Source organism: Tympanuchus pallidicinctus, unplaced genomic scaffold (genome assembly GCF_026119805.1).
Source record: "Tympanuchus pallidicinctus isolate F22 unplaced genomic scaffold, pur_lepc_1.0 scaffold21, whole genome shotgun sequence".
NCBI lineage: Eukaryota > Metazoa > Chordata > Aves > Galliformes > Phasianidae > Tympanuchus > Tympanuchus pallidicinctus.
Genome location: NW_026294733.1, coordinates 13,008,113 through 13,026,472, shown reverse-complemented (window position 1 = coordinate 13,026,472; position 18,360 = coordinate 13,008,113). Strand labels below are relative to the sequence as shown.

Below are 18,360 nucleotides of genomic sequence, written 5' to 3'. Positions count from 1 at the left end.
GCAGTGGAGCCGGAAACCCACCCAACATGGCGTGCCACCACATCCCGTTCCTACCTTCCTCCCGTCATGCACTGCGCGACAACAGCCGTTCCGGTTTCGGCACTGCGGTGATTGGTCCATCCTCTCCCCTGACCGGAAGTGAGAGTTCCGACAGAGAAGTTCAAACGCGAGCTGTCGGCCGGGCTGTGCTCTGTGCAGCTGCCGGCTGCCTCGCTCGCTTTCGGCCCGTCATGGACAAAGTTGCTTTAGGGTTGCAAGTTGCAAAGTTGTCCAGTTCTGCTCCACATCACTTCATTTGGGAAGTACTTAAGGAAATTGACTATGTGCCATAACTGTTGTTAGAACAAAGTATTTCTGGTGTGATCTTAGGCATTTTGTAGCTCTTGTGAGCAGTTTCCCTTCCAGCATTGCCCTCAGCCAATTACGTGTTAATTTTTACCATTAAATTTATTCAAGCTATTCTTAAAGCAGAGTTTGTAATCTCTGTTCCTGTGCTTTGAAAGAAAAGAGATGTCAATATCATCCAAATAATTTAATAGTTCCTTTTGAGCTAGTTGTTCAAGGTTCATTCTCAATCCTCTCTTATTTTAGTTAAGAAAATAACTTTTTTATTGCAGAGAGGAAAATACACTGTTCCAAAATGGCTTTCACCTAGCAGCACGCTGCTACTTGACCAACTGCTACAGGTAAAAGGGCTGCTTCTATTTAGATTGATGTACAAAATGCTGTTGCATAAGCTCAAAACATTGATGGAGTGCTTAGAAAATATGCGGTGTTTAAACAAGTTAAACTGTTCCACGCCTGATATCCTTGAAGAAAAGGTTAGCATTGCCTTGTGCTGAAAATTCTCAAATAATAACGTAGTACTAGTTAATGGTTATAGAAATAATTACAGTTTTAATAATTAAACAGTCTTCAAGCAGCTTGCATTTGGATGTTTTTAATTGTGCTGTATAATTAAAAGCGATTTGTAAACAAAAGATGTTTCATAAAGGAAGCTGAATGTACTAAGTATGCCCTTGGGCTGTATCTACGCAGTCTCAAATACAAAATCCTGCTGGAACATTTAGAGAACCTATGGTTACAGTAACTGTTCTTCACAGCTCAGGTGTTTGACCTTCCTTTTGGTGAAGTGAATAAATACCGCTGGTCTCTATCTGTGCTTCTAGGCACCTTGAAGTTCTTAGGAAAAGAATAACTGTCTCCAGTTCTTCTTGATGATATAAGTAACAGCTTGAATGTTGCTGCCCAAAGAAGCAGATTACAGTTAAACACCTGTTAAATCACCCTTGGCTCATGCAAGGTTATTCTGATGCTGTTCAGCGGCAAAGTAAATACCCAGTAAGTACGCACACTTGAAGAAGCCTAAGTATTTTCTGGAATCTTTTCTGGACCACTGGCATCCTCACAGAATAGGAGTGATAATACATTTCTTCAGAGGCTGCTGACTAGTGGTGACTCTCGGGGGTCCATTTTGGCGCCCTCAATACTTTTGTCAGTGACAGAGAGAATGGAACTAGAGAGCACCTTCAGAAAGTTTGCAGGCAGCCCCGTGCTGAGAGGTGCGGTGGATAAAACAGGAGGTAGGGATGTCTGTCCCTGATGGTAATCAAGGCTGGGTTGAATGAGGTCCCGGACAGTTTGATCTGGTGAGTTGCAACTTTGCAACTTGGAGCTTGATGGTCTTTAAGGTCCCTTCCATCTCAAGCCATTCTATGAGTCTCTGGAACTGTGCTTGTCCTCCTTATCTCTCAACTGTCTGACCTGTGTGAGAGGTTGGGGTAGCGGGGATGGGGTGGGGCTGGGAACTGGGTGTGTGAGGGAGATTCTTGCTGCAGATACTGAGAAGTTGCTGTGTATTTGCAGCCAATGGCTGCTGCTGGCCACTGGGTGCCACTGTTTCCCTTCAGCTGTGCTGATGGTACCACCGTGTGCTGTGCATGCCATGCAACTGAATAATTAAGGAGGGATAGAGGTGTAACTTCTGCTCTCGTGAAAATTTCATCTGCTGACAGGCTTTTGTACTTGAATTCAAAACCTGTTGCCACAGAGGGACCAGTTGCTGAAGTTTGGTGACTCTTTCTCAGGGGTCGGTGCTGGGTCCGGTCTTGTTCAACATCTTCATCAGTGACCTTGATGAGGGGATGGTGGCCACCCTCAGCAAGTTTGCTGATGATACAAAGTTGGGAGGATTGGCTGACAGCCTGAAGGCCGTGCTGCCATTCAGCGAGACCTGGACAGGCTGGAGAGCTGGGCAGAAAAAAAACGGATGAGGTTTAACAAAAGCAAGTGTAGAGTCTGGCATCTGGGGAGGAATAGTTGCATGCACCGGTACAGGTTGGGGAATGACCTGCTGGAGGGGAGCCCTGCGGAAAGGGACCTGGGTGTCCTGGTGGATGACAGGTCGGCCATGAGCCAGCAGTGTGCCCTTGTGGCCAAAAAGGCCAATGGCTTACTGGGGTGCATTAAAAAGAGCGTGTCCAGCAGGTCGAAGGAGGTGATCCTCCCCCTCTACTCTGCCCTGGTAAGACCTCATCTGGAGTACTGTGTCCAGTTCTGGGCTCCCCAGTACAAAAAAGACAGGGATCTCTTGGAAAGAGTCCAGCAGAGGGCCACGAAGATGGTGAAGGGCCTGGAGCATCTCTGCTATGAGGAAAGGCTGAGTGAACTGGGTCTGTTCAGCCTCGAGAAAAGAAGACTGAGAGGGGACCTGATCCAGCTCTATCAGTATCTGAGGTGTGGGGGGCAGAATTGCGAGGCCGGACTCTTTTCAGTGGTGAGTGGAGACAGGACAAGGGGAAACGGCCAGAAATTGCAGCATAGGAAGTTCCACATAAAATGTGCGAAGGAACTTCTGTACAGTGAGGTGACGGAGCACTGGAACAGGCTGCCCAGGGAGGTGGTGGAGTCTCCTTCTCTGGAGATGTTCAAGACCTGCCTGGATGCCGACCTGTGCGACCTGCTGTAGGGAACCTGCTTTGGCAGGGGGTTGGACTCGATGAGCTCTGGAGGTCCCTTCCAACCCCTACAATTCTGTGATTCTGTTTACTCCTTGCAGTATTTAGCCCTGATACTAACTGTTTAAAATAGAAAATCTGAAATGGTGGCTAACTATTGACTCGATTGCTGCATATCAGAAGACTATCGTGGTGATATTGGCTCTGTGAGATGACTTGGAAGCTGTTCCTTCAGTATAGGTCTTGTTCTTGCAGCTGGGGCACCTTGATGAAGACTGTGTTACAGAACTTCCTGTGTTTCACAACCAGAGCAGAGTATATCGGCATTAATATCGGAGGTAATAAATGTATGTAACTCATTGTATTTAAGCTCATTACTACAGTAAATAACCTTTCTGTGTTAACAGACTCTAATGCTTGCTTATTCTCAAACACAAAGTATTTTATACCTTTCAGAGCTAAGGTACCCCTGCTGAACTCCGTATAGTCTATCTGTGGCTAATAACTACATTTCTGAAGATCACATTTATTCTATTTTTCTCCTTTAATTTTGTTTTCTAAGCCTTTCTGTTATTTTCTACCATGTTAAAATCCTTATGAAATGAATCCATTCCAGTAACTTTTGAAAATAAATGAGAAAGCTAAACTGAGTGCTTCTAGAGATATTGTATAAATGTCACTAATGGCATTCCAAGCTGCAGAAGAGATTTAAAACACGATGTGTACTCTGGCTTTAACCTGAATCTGAAAATTGTTTCTTGAAATTGAATTGTCTTTCTATTAAATGGGAAGTGGTAGAATTTGGAAGGATTGTTAAGATTAATTAATATGTTTATTATTAATGTTAATATAACTTTAGTAGGAATAGATATAAAATGTAAGTTTTACCCAGGAGAGACGTTTCTACTTTTTTTCAGGTACAGAAAATAATGAGAACAATCTACCTACAAGGGGAAGAAGTTCTTCCATGTTAGTCTGTGATATTTTCACTGTCCTTTATTAAAGGACTTTTAATGCCTTATAATTGTACTACACTCTGAGTCTATCAAGCAATTCATCCATGGTTCTCATAGTCGTCAAAAAGCTGCTGAAAATCAAGTTGAATGTTGATGCTCCTTGGGGCTGGGCTGAAACATGACCCCCAAAAATGGGAGTCCAGATGAAATATTGTGCAAAATGCATTAACAGGAGCTTTGCCATTCACTTCAGTAGAGACATTCTGGCACCAGCTTTACTCTTCACTTTCAGCAATTGTACTGCTCTCAAGCAAAAACAAGAGCAGTCTGCTTCTTTATCTTAAACTTGTTGTGTGAGCAGCTAAGGTCTGAAACTAGCCTGATGTGATCAGACATGAAGGTTGCACATCAAGGGGAAAATATTCCAGACATGCAGAAACGTTTAGAACGCTAAGCTTTCTTTGTACTGACAACTTCTCTGAAGAGATCTAAATACTCTTGTTTTCAGGTGGAATTATGACCGGATGTCACAACCTATCTCTTGATTCAATCCAGGAAGGTTCGTGGCAAGCGCATCCACTTAAGAATTCCATCACAAACGACGTGCCAGTAAAACACAGCCAGCAAGCCAGAGGGTAGGTGTTAGAGTTCAGCACAACATTCTGGTAAAAATGCTTCTGTGTGCTAAAGCTCTGCCTGGTAAACAGCCTGGTGGCCTCAACATCTGTAAGAGAGATGTGTGCAGCCAGTCTTGGTCATCAAATCTTGTTCTATGTTAAGGCCACTCACTTTGTGTATGAAGGCAGAGGATGTAATCTCTCCAGATTTCAGGGAGGCCTTTGATCCTGTCCTTCGTGGCATCCTTCCAGACAAGTCATCCAAATGTGAGATGGACAGGTACAGGCAGTCACATATGACATCTGACAGTGCAGACAGTGCACTGCAAGTGGTTTAACCATATGTCAGGGCAGGTTACTCGTCTATTAATGACGGAAGTTCTCACAAGGAGCGTGCCTTTAGATGCATTCAGATAATGAGACAATTGCTGTGTTCCTAAAACTAGCACGTGGTTCCATTTCTCATGGAGATGTAGTAGAAAATTTCTTCAACGTTCGTTATGTTTTTTTGCTTTTTTTCTGGGCTGCTATTTTGAGTGAAAGAGAAGGGTATGCTTTTACTTAACTGTGCTCTTATTGCATCTTGCTTCTAAATGAAATGTAACCTGTACTTTCACATATCTACTCGGTGTGGCATTGAAAATACTTAGGCTAGCAATGTTAACACTTGCATTTACGTGATGGACCAGAAATGTGTCCATGCTATAGCAGCTCCTCTGAGTTACAAAGATGTTTGTCCTCATCCTTAGTGCTGATACTGCACGTGTTCACTCTGCCCTTTAAAGTACTAAGCATTTTTTACAATTGAAGATTCTTCTGTTCCAAGTGCTGGGGAATATTGTTCAGAAATGCTCGATCTCTGCAGGCTAATGTGTTACTAAGAGTTACTGAACATACCACTTTCCTTTGTTAAGTGTTCAACAAAGTGCATTACAAAGGCTGGTTGTTCACACAGGTTTTATTTTTGTCTTAAGACTGCATGTGGTAACTTCTGATGTTGGTCTTACGGTAAGTTTAAAAAGTAAAAGTAGGTATTTCTTACATGAGAAGTGCAGAAGTGTGATTTCAGCTCGTTTTTGTTAGATATTCCTGAGAGTTAAAAATTTAAAATACTTTTGTTGTTCTATTGGAAGTTCTTACATTCAGGATAGGTTAAAGCAGTACTTAGAGATATAACAATAAACGGTGGAAGTATCTCTTGGAAGTGTTGAGAAAACATCGCTGTCTGGGGCCAACTGCTGCTATGGAAAGCTGAATCTTCGAGCTTTATTGAGTTGTCTCCACAAATTCAAAGCTGCTCTACAGAGCTCTTTTCCAACATGTGGACAATAGAACTTTTTAGGCCGTTACTCAACATGTAGTATTAACCGTGGTGATGCAATTCGCACCTTTCACATAAAGGAAAATGTGCTTGATGTGGAATGCAACCTTTTGACATAGTAAATTCCTCAGTGTTTGTCCTGAGACCAGTAGCAGAACAAGAAACCAGTTCTGGTCCTCATCCCTTCCAAACCTGCTGTACTGCACTGCGCCAGCCCCTCAAAGACTTTTGAATTACAGAGCTCTGGGGGGATCAGTCTCAGTTTTCTGTTGTGGTCTTGTTGTTCTAGTAAAAACCTATTTTATCACTCTGAAGATGCAGACTAGAGATAGATAGGAGGCTGGCTTTAAAAAAAAAAAATAAAAAATTGCTAATCGTGAGAAATCCTGACTGAAGAAAAGTAAATCCTCTACTGCAGAAACATACCTGCTTTGGTTTGGATACTTTCTTTCAGAGAGCCAGTGCACAACAGTCATTGCAGTTAAGAAGCCCAAAACACCAACAAATACATATGAATTGACAGCAACGGAGATTCTTCCTGAGAGGAGGGAAGTGTACAGTTATCTATATATGTTTTTGGTTCAGAGCAGTGCTACCTTAATCAGTGAACAGCCTAGGAGATATTGTTCGCAACAGCAAGCTGTATTTCCTTTCTCTTGGTTAAAATTTTCCTAAAACCTCTTGCTGTATTCCCTGGGAAGCACTGAAAGCAGAAAAAAAAAAAAAAAAAAAAAAAAAAATTAAAACTAGAAGTCACTCATCTTCAGAATGCATTCCTGTTTTCCATAACATAAATCCCATCTTGTTCCATTTTCCCCGAGTGCTGCAGTTTTAAAATGCATCTCTGAGCTTAAAGCTCAATTCACATGTAAGCAGAAACTCTCATAATACACAACACTTCCTTTTGTTTTCTTCATTCTGATCTGATCATATTCTAACAGTGCATATGAAATAACTACAGTCTGATTGCTGAGGAAAAGTAACTAATTAATTTGGTTTTGTAACAGGTGTCATTCTGTGGATTTAGATCTCAACCTAGCTCATGTGGAGAGCAGCCAAAAGAAGAGAAAGGCCAAACGACTTGGAAGTCATCAAAGAGGCCTGGATAAAGTGATTACGGTGCTTACAGCAGGCAAAAAAGGAAGTGATTCAGCAGACATGGGCCAAGAAAACTTAAGGTATGTTTGCTAGAGAAATATTTTATGGGAGTGATAGCTCTTGAAAACATTTAATACTATTAGGAATGGCCTTGTGAAAAATTCTGTGATCTGAGTTGCCTGCGCTCTGTAGAAAATTGCACTTGCTCGTCCTGTTTTTCTATTGATATAATGGCCCTGTTATTGCCCAGGGATTTAGTGCTGGCTTCAGCTCAGGTGAGTCACCAGCACGTCATGGGAGAGGGCTGACCATTGCTTTTTGCATGCCATCTCTCCAAACTGGAGGAGGATGCAAGATGGGTTTAAAGGAGTCCTAGCTGAAAATATTGAATGATGTTATTTCTGTAGAGGTACCGCTAGCTTTCCCTCTGGTTTGAGGGAGCTTTGATAATATTCCTTGCTGGCTGTTTTCCTTGTGATACACTTGGAAAGGAGTTCTCTAGCATCTTTTCTGGAATTCAATAGAATCCAGATTCAAGATTTAAAGATTAATAAATTCAGCTGGTGAAGGAATTTCTGATGCGGTCAGTGTGACTTTTGATTTTCAAAGTTTTGATGTCTCTGCAGCCAAGCCATATTTTTTTTTTTATTACTGAGTCTTTAAATAGCCTTAAAAATAATAATTACTTAGTGCACTGCATAGAACACTTTTGCATGAAACTTACACCAGGCAAAGTCGATATATAGCATCAGTTTTAGATTTTTCGAATCTGCATACATTGACTTTTTCATGAAGTGAACAGAATCATATAAATCACTTGAGAGGAATTTATATTTGAATCAGTAGATGACATGTTCAAAAAAAATTGTGATTCATGTGAAAACAAGGCTGTTATGAAGGCATAAACAGTTCCATAAAAGAAATTGACGCATCTCTCCAGCTAGCTGTCTTCTGGAGCTGTAGCTTTTAGGGACATCTCCAGTACAGTCACAGGAACAAGGAGTCTGGAAGGGAGACCTCTGGAGATCATCTAGTCCAGCCTATGCTAAAACAAGTTCTCTACATTAAATAGTGCTGGAAAACATCCAGGGGAATTTTGAATATCTCCAGAGAAGGAGACTTCACAGTCTTTTTGGGTAGCTTGCTCCAGGGCTCTGACACCCTCAAGGTAAAGAAGTTATTTCTCGTGCTTGTGTGGAACTTCCTGTGTTCCAGTTTGTACTCATTGCCTCTTGTCCTGATGTTGATCACCTCTGAAAATCATCCGACACCTTGACACACTTGACACCTATGATTCAGATATTTGCAAACGTTGATCCCCTCTCAACCTTCTCTTTCCCAGGCTGAACAGCCCCAGGTCTCTCAGCCTTTCCTCATAAGGGAGGCACAGCTAGACTGTGCCATTGATCACAGCCCTGGCTTATCAGCCAGTTCTCAATCCACCTCACTCTCTAGTATTTATCCCACACTTTCTAAGCTTACCTATGAGGATGTTATGGGAGACAATGTCAATTCAGTGTCTTGCTGAATTCAAAGTACACAGCAGCCGCTGCTCTTTCCTCATCTACCCAGCTGGTCATGACATCATAAAATCCTTAGAGTTGGAAATGGACCTCTGAATGCCATCTAGTCCAAGTCCCGTGCAATGAACGGCGACATGCACAGCTAGATCAGGTTGGCCACGGCCTGATCCAACCTCTCCTTGAGAGTCTTCAGGGATGGGACATCCACCGCATTATGAGACAGCCTGTTCCAGTGCCTCACCACAGAAGAGTTCTTCCTTATGTAAATCTACCCTCTTTGAGCTTGAAACCATTTCCCCTTATTCTGTCAGACCCAGCTGAAGATTCCGTCCCCTTTTTTGTCCACTGAACAGTCCACCCATCAAATCCATACCTTTCCAATTTGGAGAGAAGTATGTTGTGGGATACCATATCAGAGGCCTTACTGAAATTGAGATAGGTGATATCAGTGGCTCTTCCCTTGTCCATTGACTTGTCCACTATGTGACGCCATCGTGGAAGGTCAAGCAGGATTTGCCGTTGGTGAAGTCATCTGATTCTCCTGTATCACCTCTTTGCCTTCTATCTGCCTTAGAATGGAATCACAGAATGTCAGGGGTTGGAAAGGACCTCTAAAGATTCATCTATTCCAGCCCCCCCTGCCGGAGCAGGAAGCTCCGGTCACTCAGGAACACTTCCAGGTGGATTTTGAATGTCTCCAGAGAAGAAGACCCAACAACCTCTCTGAGCAGCCCATTCCAGTGTTCTGTTACGCTCACCTAAATAATTTTTTTCTCATATTTATGTGGAACCTCCTGTGTTCCAGCCTGCGCCCACTGCCCTTTGTCCTATCACTGGGTGTCACTGAGAAGAGCCTGGCTCCATTCTCCCTGACACTCACCCTTTACGTACTTATAAACATTAATGAAGTCACCCCTCAGTCTTCTTCAAGCTAAAGAGACCCAGCTCCCTCATTCTTTCCTTGTAAGGGAGATGTTGCGCTCCTTCCACCATCTTTGTGTCTCTGTCCTGCACTCTCTCAAGCAGTTCCCTGTCCTTCTTGATCGAAGGGGCCCAGAGCTGGACGTAATATTCCAGATGCGGTCTCACCAGGGCAGAGTGGTGAGAGAGGAGAGCCTCTCTCGCCTACTGACCACAGCCCTTCTATTACACCCCAGGATGCCTTTTGCCTTCTTGTCCACAAGGGCACAGTGCTGGCCCATGGTCATCCTGCTGTCCATCAGGACTCCAGGTCCCTTTCCCCTGCTCTCCTCTCCAACAGGTCTGTCCCAGCCTACACTGCTACCTGGGGTTGTTGTTGTCCAGATGCAGGACTCTACACTCGCCCATGTTACATCGCATTGAATTCCTCCCTGCCCAACTCTCCAGCCTGTCTAGATCAAGCTTCCAGGAGGATCTGTTGCATGATTTTTCCCGACGCAGAGGTGAGACTGACAGGTCGGTAGTTCTCCGGGTCATCCTTTTTACCCTCTTTAAAGATGGGCATGATGTTACCTTTTTTCCAGTCTCCAGGGACTTTACCTGATTGCCACAACTTATATCATCGAGAGTGGCTTGAAGATTATATCAGCCAATGCCATTAGGAGTGGGATGCATCTCATTAGACTTGTGGATGTGTGAAATAAACAGGGTGGATAAATAAATGTGGATGTATAAAATAAAATGGTACCAGATCAGTCAAACATGATTTCCCATCGGTGAGCCCATGTTGACCAGTTCTGATAACCCCTTTTTCTTCCACTGCTTGGAGATGACATCTAGAATAAACTGCTCCATCATCTTCCCAGTGACAGAAGTGAGGCTTCCTGGCCCATGGTTTCTTGGCTCTTCTTCTTGCCCTTTTTGAAGAGTGAACTGACATGACTATCCTCCAGTCCTCAGGCACCTATCCTGTTCTCTCTGGCCTTTTAAAAATGAGAGAGAGTTGTTCAGCAGTCACTTCTTCTAGCTCCCTTGCTGCTTGTGGGTGCATGCCATCAAAGGCCATGGATATGTGTGCATTGAGTTTGCCTAGCCTATCTCTAATCCGGTCCTTCTTGACCATCAGGAAGTCTTCCTTTCTCCCGACTCATTCTCTTACCTTCAGAGTCTGGGTTTCTGCAGGGCAGTCTTATCAGTCAAGACTAAAGCAAAAGCAGCATTCAGTAACTCCACGTTCTCACTGTCCTTTGTTGCCAGGACCCGCTGCATTTGGTAGTGGGACCTCACTTTCCCTCATCTTCCTTTTGCTATTGATTTACTTACAGATGCCTTTCTTGTTGTCCTTGACCTCCCTCACCAGATATAATTCCAGAAGTGTCCTAGCCTTCCTTCTTGTAGCCCCACACGTCCTGACAACATTTCTATATTTCTACAAAGCGGACAGACCCTTTTTCACGTTTCACAGACTTTCCTTTTTTCCATTTGAGATTTCTCTTGAGCTCCTCGCTCATCGTTGTAGGTTTCCTGCCACCTGCGCTTGATTCCTTACCCATAAGGATTCCCCAACTGTGAGCTTGGAAGAAGTGGTGCTTGAATGTCTACCAGCTCTATTGGACTCTCTTACATTATTTATTGGGCATTAGCTCCTTCTGTTGTTACAAAATCATCCACGGGCAGTAAGAGACACCTGTATCCACCAAAAGATAAACTTCTTTATCCCGTTCCCCCAGCTGTAATTTAAGCAATGGATCTGCTAGGGTAGACTTTCCAAGTTCCCATCCTTCATCTATGCAACCAGAAATTGTTCCCTCTTTCTCAGTAATTTACACATTACTTTCATTCCAATGGGGCGGTGCCCTATCTGGGCTCTTCCAGCCCCCATGTCTCTCTGAGTGGATCCCTGGGTCCTACGGCCCCACTCCAGTGCCGTGACACTAACAGCTGCTGTTATTCCCAATTTACCTCCTCCTCTCCAGAGGCTCCCAGTACCAACACTGGGATTCTCTCTGCAGAGCCTAGTCTCGCTTCCAGTGCCATGTCCTCTCCACCTCCCCCTTTGCAAGTTATGCTGTTTACAGCAGCAGTCTCCGTCTGCAGCTCACTCTCCCACACCAGGTTCTGCTCGCAGGGGAACATTGTGGGGGGTTGGTCTCACACCAGCACAGGCAAACTCACTTTCTCTTTAACCCTTTTTCCTTTGTCGTACCCTCAGTTATACTTCCACATACCCTCCATTCTACTTCTGTATACCAGTAACAATTACCTTTCTTATACCATCAGAACAGTTTGTCCCATTCCTTTCAAAATCCACAAATCAAACCGTACAATTCTTCAACTTCCACAGACACCCAGCACTTGGTCTCTCATGATTAGGGTACTCAATTAGAAAACTGGTCCCATTTTTCCATTTATGTTCCTAGTTTCTTATTTAATATTCCCCCTGGCCCTCCTGCAACATCCTTCCAATGTGACAACATACACCTGAGAGGTGTTTTGTTTATTTGTTTGTTTGTTTGTTGTTGTTGTTTTGTTGGTATTTCTTTCCCTTGCGACCCTCCCATAGCGCTATTTTGTTGTTTTATTAGTTTATTAACGTTTCCACTAATTACTCCTTTTACCCTGAAGTTTCCCCAAAACAATCCCCAAAACTTGTTCCACCACTGCTGTCCACACTCTAGACACGAGTAACACCAATCCCCTTAATATATCTATTTACAAGCTAAACAGAGTATAACATAATCTGGACAAAATAATATGTGAAATATACACCTTTCTTCCGGTCTATCACTGTAATTTATGATATATAAGTTCCCATATTCATCCCACTCCAAAAAGCTCATTTGCATTTACACTAAAAACCATTCAGATTACCTTTTTCCCGATTTATCAAAAATAAGAATTTTACTTCTTTATTGGTGAACAAGAGGGATGGGAATGTAACAAAGGACCCTTGACTTAAGGCACTTGATTAAGAATTGATTTTTTTAATGACAGATTTAATTTTGTTTTAAAAACCAAAACAAAACATTAGGCAATCAAAGAAAAGCTATATAAATACTGGTTAATAAGCTTTAATATCACACCAAAATACTTTTTCACATCAGTTAATATAGTTAATAAGGTATTTATGGATTTTGCTTATATACATACAACATATGGCTTTATTTCACAAAAACAACAACAAACACCAAAGCATTGCTAACAGCAACAATTAGTCACTTTAAACAGATGCTGACAGTGAGCATGAGATTATTTGCCTCCTTTATACTCGTCCATTAAGATCTCATTTTAATCATTTGTTTAGAAGCCATTTTTTGTCCTGCTTATTTGATACTTAAGGATTTTGAATCAGATTCTGTGAATTCTTTTGCCTGTGAAATATCCTGAAGCTAATTCTGCACCTTTTTTATCTCGGCAGCACTGAAAGGTTTCTGTCCAATGCACAGTTCAAGTTGCAGTGATGCTGAATTCACAGGTGAGAAACAGGAGGAGCTTGCTTGATTTTGGTATTCAGCCTTTTGTTCACTCCTAACTGAACAGGCCCTATGGATGAGAACTTTGACTGAGAAAGAGAAATTTCAGAACAAAAATCTACAGAGAGCTGCAGTCTCCAGAAAGGTTTCCAAGTATTTCTCAACTGCAAGATGGATTGCTGCTCACAGGAAGCAGTGTGATCCATCTTGCTGAAGGATGCAAAAAAAAATCTTGCCCCTTTTGATTTTTGATGCCTTTCATCGTTCTTTATATCGGAAAATGTCTTATCTGGTTCAGCTGGGATAGAACTGTTGTTTTCAGAGTTTCTGGTATGATGCCATCCTTTTGATTCAAGGAGAAAAACAATGATGGTAACACAAGGATGTTTATAGTGGCTGATAAGCAGTGTTCTACAGAGCCAAGGCCATTCTCAGAGAAGGGCCCAAGGTGCTGTGAGCTTGGAAGAAGTGGTGCTTGAATGTCTACCAGCTCTATTGGACTCCCTTACATTCCAGTGCTCTAGCTCATGGGATATTAGGCCCTTGAAGTGGTCAAAGTTGGATGTCCTGAAGTCTAGGACTGCTGTCCTAATTATTGCTGTGTTTCTGTGATGCAAGATCCTGTTTTCAGCTGTCTCATGATTGATGCATGCAAGCGTGTCTATAATAAGAGGATTACTTTGTGTTTTGCAGTTTGGTTAAATGCAGTTCAGCTTCTGTATTCTGATCTGGAAGCTTATCCAATTGTCGTTTTGCTGCATACAAGATGGCGCTGTTACAAGTTCAAGACACTTGGGACTACAAACCTACCCAGCTAATTTGACAAGCGTCCAGACTGCACCAATAATTCACGATGTTGAGTAATTGGAAACAAACCTAAGTGAGATTTTTTATCTCTAAAAGCTTTTATCATTCTGCATCAGTTTCCCTTGCCCATAGCATTATGGAAGATCACTGATGCACTATGGGCACTAGATTACAACAGTGGAAGATGAAACTTTATGTAATTTTTGCTGCAGATGTTACAGAAAGTAGTCCTGCGTGTTCTAGGTTGAACAGGAAATTGAAGAATTTCTTTTTCTTTTTTTCCTCTGTCTGCTTTTTACATCCACAACCTACGTTCATTTCCCAAACTGTTTTACCTTCCTGCCTTCTCTGATCTGTCTTTGTACAGTTGCAGTATTAGTGTATTTGTGACAAGACGATTGGTGTACTGTGTCTCTTTTTACATTTTACTCTTTTTATGTCTGAAAGTTGCAGAAGTTACTTAGTGGACATGCCTTTTGTATGTAGTATTAGATGTGATACAAACAAACAAAACTGCAACCATTAACTTAAGGTTGGAAAGTACCTTGTTGTTTTGTTTTTTTTTTTTTTTTTTTTTTGCACTATGATACTTCAGGGCTAGAATATCCCTAGAAAAGCTTCATGGAACCTTGTGTGTTCCTTGACATCTGAAGCACTGAAGCGACACAGCACACGCAATTCCCCAGCTGTGTGGTAGGGGCAGTGTCATAGGATACTCGAAGCATGGGTTCATACCTGTCTTCTGCCATCCTGTCAAGTGAGCACTTCTGGCTACATACCTGTCTCTGTGCTTCCCTGGCCCATCTCTGCTGCTTTGGATTCTATGCTGATTTTAGAACTTGCAGTGCTTTGATATTAGTTGTGGAGAAGTTGTTGGTTAGCGTTCCTGCTGTTGTTCCAGAGTCTTATGATGATCATACCGGGGAGCTGAAGCATTTGTCTGCATGGTTGGATGTTCTGCAGCTTTCAGCGTGAAAAGGTTCGTAACATCTTCAGTTTTAGGAAAAAGATATTTTCTACAATTCTAATTTTTTTGAATGAGCTGACTGCTTTTAGGCACACTATGATGTTACCATGACTCAACTACTGAATCCAGACCAAGTGCTGAATGAAATAATCTCTGTCCTTTTCAAAGATAGGGTAAGTGGAAAACAGAAAGGCTTCACCTTATATGTGCCTAAATGGTCAGTTCCATAGCCCTTGAAACAAACAAATATTTTAATTTGCTTTCTCTGCCCCACTCTGTAAAATACAAAAATTTTAGAAAAAGCATAGGGAACATAAATGGATATATGCAAGAAAAATTGTCCACACGATGCAAAACAGTGTTAAATGAGTTAAATGAGCTCACGTAGAGCTCTCTGACGAATATGAAGCAGTAATGATGATGTAGCACTTAGAGGCCGATGTGAGTGTTGTCTGCTCCTGTATTTTTACTGGTAAGTACAAAAGGTGAGCTGTACAGCTGGGAGAGAGACTGTGTGTAACTGTAACGCTCATTCTTGGTAGTTAAAACACACAAATATTTGGCCAAGAGATCACAGAATTACAGAATCCTCAGAGTTGGAAGGGACCTCTGAAGGTGACACTGTTGGATTTGGGTTTTCGCAGCTCTCAGCTGACTTCATCCTGGGCTGTTTTCTCAGTAATATAAATGCCAGTGGAGTACTTCAATGAAGTGCTTTTATTCATTTGAAATTGCCCAGTGCTAGCTTTGAAACATGATTAAATGATTATTCTGCTTCTCCTTTGCTTTGTACAGCTACACCCTGAAATGCCAAACAAAGCCAGATTTTGGCAAAGAATCTATGAAATTTGAGCTAGAAGCGTGTCAGCTCAGTAAGAATGAAGCAGTTGGTATCAGAAGACAGAGGCTCAGAGGGGATGCATGGGTCTGCAAGAGACTGGTGGAAGACGTTTTATCCAGCTGCCAAGTGTGACTGCTGCTCAGAAAGCCACAATGCTGTGCTGAGACTCTGATCATTATTTTAGAAAAATCACTTTGGAAATGTAATTTGTGATCTCCTTCACAGCTGTATTTCAGAAATCTTGTCAGCTCTTACAGTTTTAACCACCCCCTTTGTGTATATGCCCACTACATGTTTCCTTTTCTTACAAAAACTGTCGACTTTTCCTATACGTTCTGCAGATGTAGCTCGACTGAAATAAAATTCCTTAAACTACCCCATTTTTCATATCTGCTATAAAAAGAAAGTTATTGGTGTTGATATGCTGAGGCTCATTTATGGTACGATTCCAGTTATCAAGTAGATGTGGTACAGAAATGCATTTGCATAATTCTCTTCTTGTCTCTGTTTAAGTAGGATTTATTGAGATCATTAACTAAGTCACAGCTGCGGATCACAGAGTTGAAATATGTTCTCAGTGCCATACCAAATAGAGCCATCTTCAATAAATGGGAAGTTGAGAGGACCAGGACTTAACTGTGATCCTACGTAAAACATTGCTACAGCTCATTACTAAGCCTCTGTGATGCTTAAAAGGTGAGCGCTCTTTCTGATGCTCCCGTGTTCCCTGGTAAGATAATTTGGCACCTTTAAGTTGCAGTGGATGAAGGAAACATCTGTTAGGTTTTACAAGCAGCTGAGAAGGGATGGTGTGAGGAGTGCACAGAGAGCAGAGTGTGGCAGCCTCCTGCAGCTGCTGCTGCCCCACACCCCTCTTGCTGGGCTGCCCAAGGTCTCTGCCCTAGATGGGGACACAACCCCCACTTCCCCCTTTGCAACAAAGCTGAGCACACAACCCAGAGAAGTGCAGACCCCTAAGGAGTCCTTGGCCAGATCACCCTTTCTATGCTCTCAGATGGCTCTGCTGATCAGTGGCTCTGACCAGGATTGGTTTCCATCGCTTACTCATTAACTTATTGCCCTTAATGGCCAGGTACACGTAGAGGGGACTCTCCCACAACTCTTCAAATGCTATTAGCTTTGCTGAGTGTAAGAGGCAAGCACTGATCCTAGGTTAATACAAGTAACTTCTGAGATCTACAGAACTAGGAAGGAAACATAGGAGTTGGTAGAGGTGTTAGGATATCCCTCACAAAACAGTACATCTCCAAGCTTGATTCCTTCTGTTATGCTAATTGCCTTTAGCCTGTGTCAGGAACGTGTGAGAATATGAGCACCACCAGCCATACTGATATCCAAGTAAGCTGCAGTGTCAGAGGGCAGTTCTGTTGGAGCTTTTCTGCACACAAATGCCCACCTACACCTAGATAGGGGCTATGGCTCACAGCACTGTGCTGCAGGTTTTCCTTCACGAAAGGAACTGTGAGTCTGTTCTGTACGTGAGCCACATTATTGGCTCCTTCCTGGATGAGACTTTCCCATCCAGAAGCTACTTACAGGGGCTCCAACGATCCACAGCCCTTAAAGCAGGAGCCAGAAGGATACATTCATCAGCATGGCTGACGAAGGTAGAAGTCTCCATCACTTCTTTCTAACTTTAAGTTACCACTTTGCTGCTCTTCAGGCAGGGAAAGAATTGGGAATGTTTTCAATGAATTTCAAGGGTTAAAAACGTTACTGAATTTTTTCTGTTTCTGGTCAAGAACTTTTCAGATGCAAAATGACATAAATGAGGAACACTTCACAGGAACATATGATGACACAAACCTGACCAACAAATGCAAGGAAAGGCTGCAGTGTGAGCCCAGCCTGGTCAATTGCTTTAACTGACAGATGTGTATAGTATGTGTGCCCATGGTTCAGGCCTGGTTCCACCTGGTTCCGTGACTGATGGGGTGGGGGCCCACAGACCCATGCCTTGAGATGGGCCTAAAAAAACACAGCAGCAATGAGATTTAAGTCCCTTAAACTTTAATGCAAACAGTGATTGCCACAGAGTGAGATTTTACAGGTGGTACGACCAGCACAAGGGTTGAGCTTGATAATAATTGATGAATTTTTTAAAAAAGGAGTTTAAAAAAAAGTTGAGTTTGATAATTGTTGACAGTATACATAACATACAGTTCCAACAAATTAAAGTTTCATATCAGCGCTTAAATAACTTCTGTGCACGACCCCTCCTGCTGCAATATTAGACCTCTGGTTTTTAGATGTTGAAATTTAAGCCTCCTAAATATCAGAAATCAGCTAACGATGTCAGCACTGCAGCTGAGGGCTGTAACTGGCCCAAACTTGGGCTGCTATGCAAGCTCTGAGTTCTGCTTGTTTGCTCTGCTTTCTGGCATGAACACAAACCTCTCCCAAGAGTTCAGATTCTCCCTGAGACTTGATCCGAGTTGCTCTAAGCCTAGAAAATGGGAGAACTGGCTGAATGTGGCATATTGAAAACAGCCTCGTTAATGTCTAGCAGAGCAATATCACGTGGTTGAATAATTGAAATTTTTGCTTGTTTCAACATTCCCTGAGTTTTAATTTAAGAATTTAATACAAAAATAACCTTACATTTTTAGTGTATTTTGTTTTTTGGCTAATATTTCTTGCTGTGAATGAATGACTACTGATGGTAGGAACAAGCAGAATGGGTGAGAAGCAAGATTCACTTGTGGGTTGTTTTGAAGCTCAACTACACCCATGGTGATAGATTATTTTCTTGTTTTTATACTGAGAATTCTGGAATTCTATTATGTCAGCTTATCACAGGTAGAACTGGGAGGGAGAAGAAACTGTGGGGATTAAGAAGTACATGTGTGCCAAGCTTC

At 42.4% G+C, this 18,360-nt stretch overlaps 1 protein-coding gene across 5 annotated transcripts; it reads left to right on the top strand.

Annotated features, from left to right (window-relative positions):
* Positions 1–320: 320 nt before the first annotated feature.
* LOC128081381 (maternal embryonic leucine zipper kinase-like) lies at positions 321–15,087 on the top strand. 5 transcript variants are annotated; one of them, XR_008207165.1, is made up of 6 exons: positions 328–1,341; positions 3,213–3,295; positions 4,469–4,548; positions 6,859–7,029; positions 14,575–14,652; positions 14,730–15,087. XR_008207165.1 is itself a non-coding variant. In XM_052684540.1 (5 exons), exons 1-5 carry the CDS (start codon positions 1,313–1,315, stop codon positions 12,852–12,854), a joined length of 462 nt encoding a protein of 153 aa, XP_052540500.1. In that variant the 5' UTR covers positions 321–1,312; the 3' UTR covers positions 12,855–13,318. The 5 variants fall into 5 exon arrangements, 3 of the variants coding, with proteins under 3 accessions (XP_052540500.1, XP_052540503.1, XP_052540502.1); XR_008207164.1 differs by having other exon boundaries at positions 331–1,341; positions 4,422–4,548; positions 14,730–15,085; XM_052684540.1 differs by lacking the exons at positions 14,575–14,652; positions 14,730–15,087 and adding an exon at positions 12,812–13,318 and having other exon boundaries at positions 321–1,341; positions 3,213–3,304; positions 4,422–4,548.
* The last annotated feature ends 3,273 nt before the right edge of the window (positions 15,088–18,360 follow it).

What these genes read in the sequence shown, in the direction of transcription:
- LOC128081381 (XM_052684540.1), top strand. Translation starts at nt 1,313, where the DNA reads ATGCTGTTCAGCGGCAAAGTAAATACCCA. An exon ending in TAATATCGGAGGTAATAAAT is followed by an intron (nt 3,305 to 4,421) that starts GTATGTAACTCA and finishes TCTTGTTTTCAG; the next exon opens with GTGGAATTATGACCGGATGT. An exon ending in ATGGGCCAAGAAAACTTAAG is followed by an intron (nt 7,030 to 12,811) that starts GTATGTTTGCTA and finishes TTATCTCGGCAG; the next exon opens with CACTGAAAGGTTTCTGTCCA.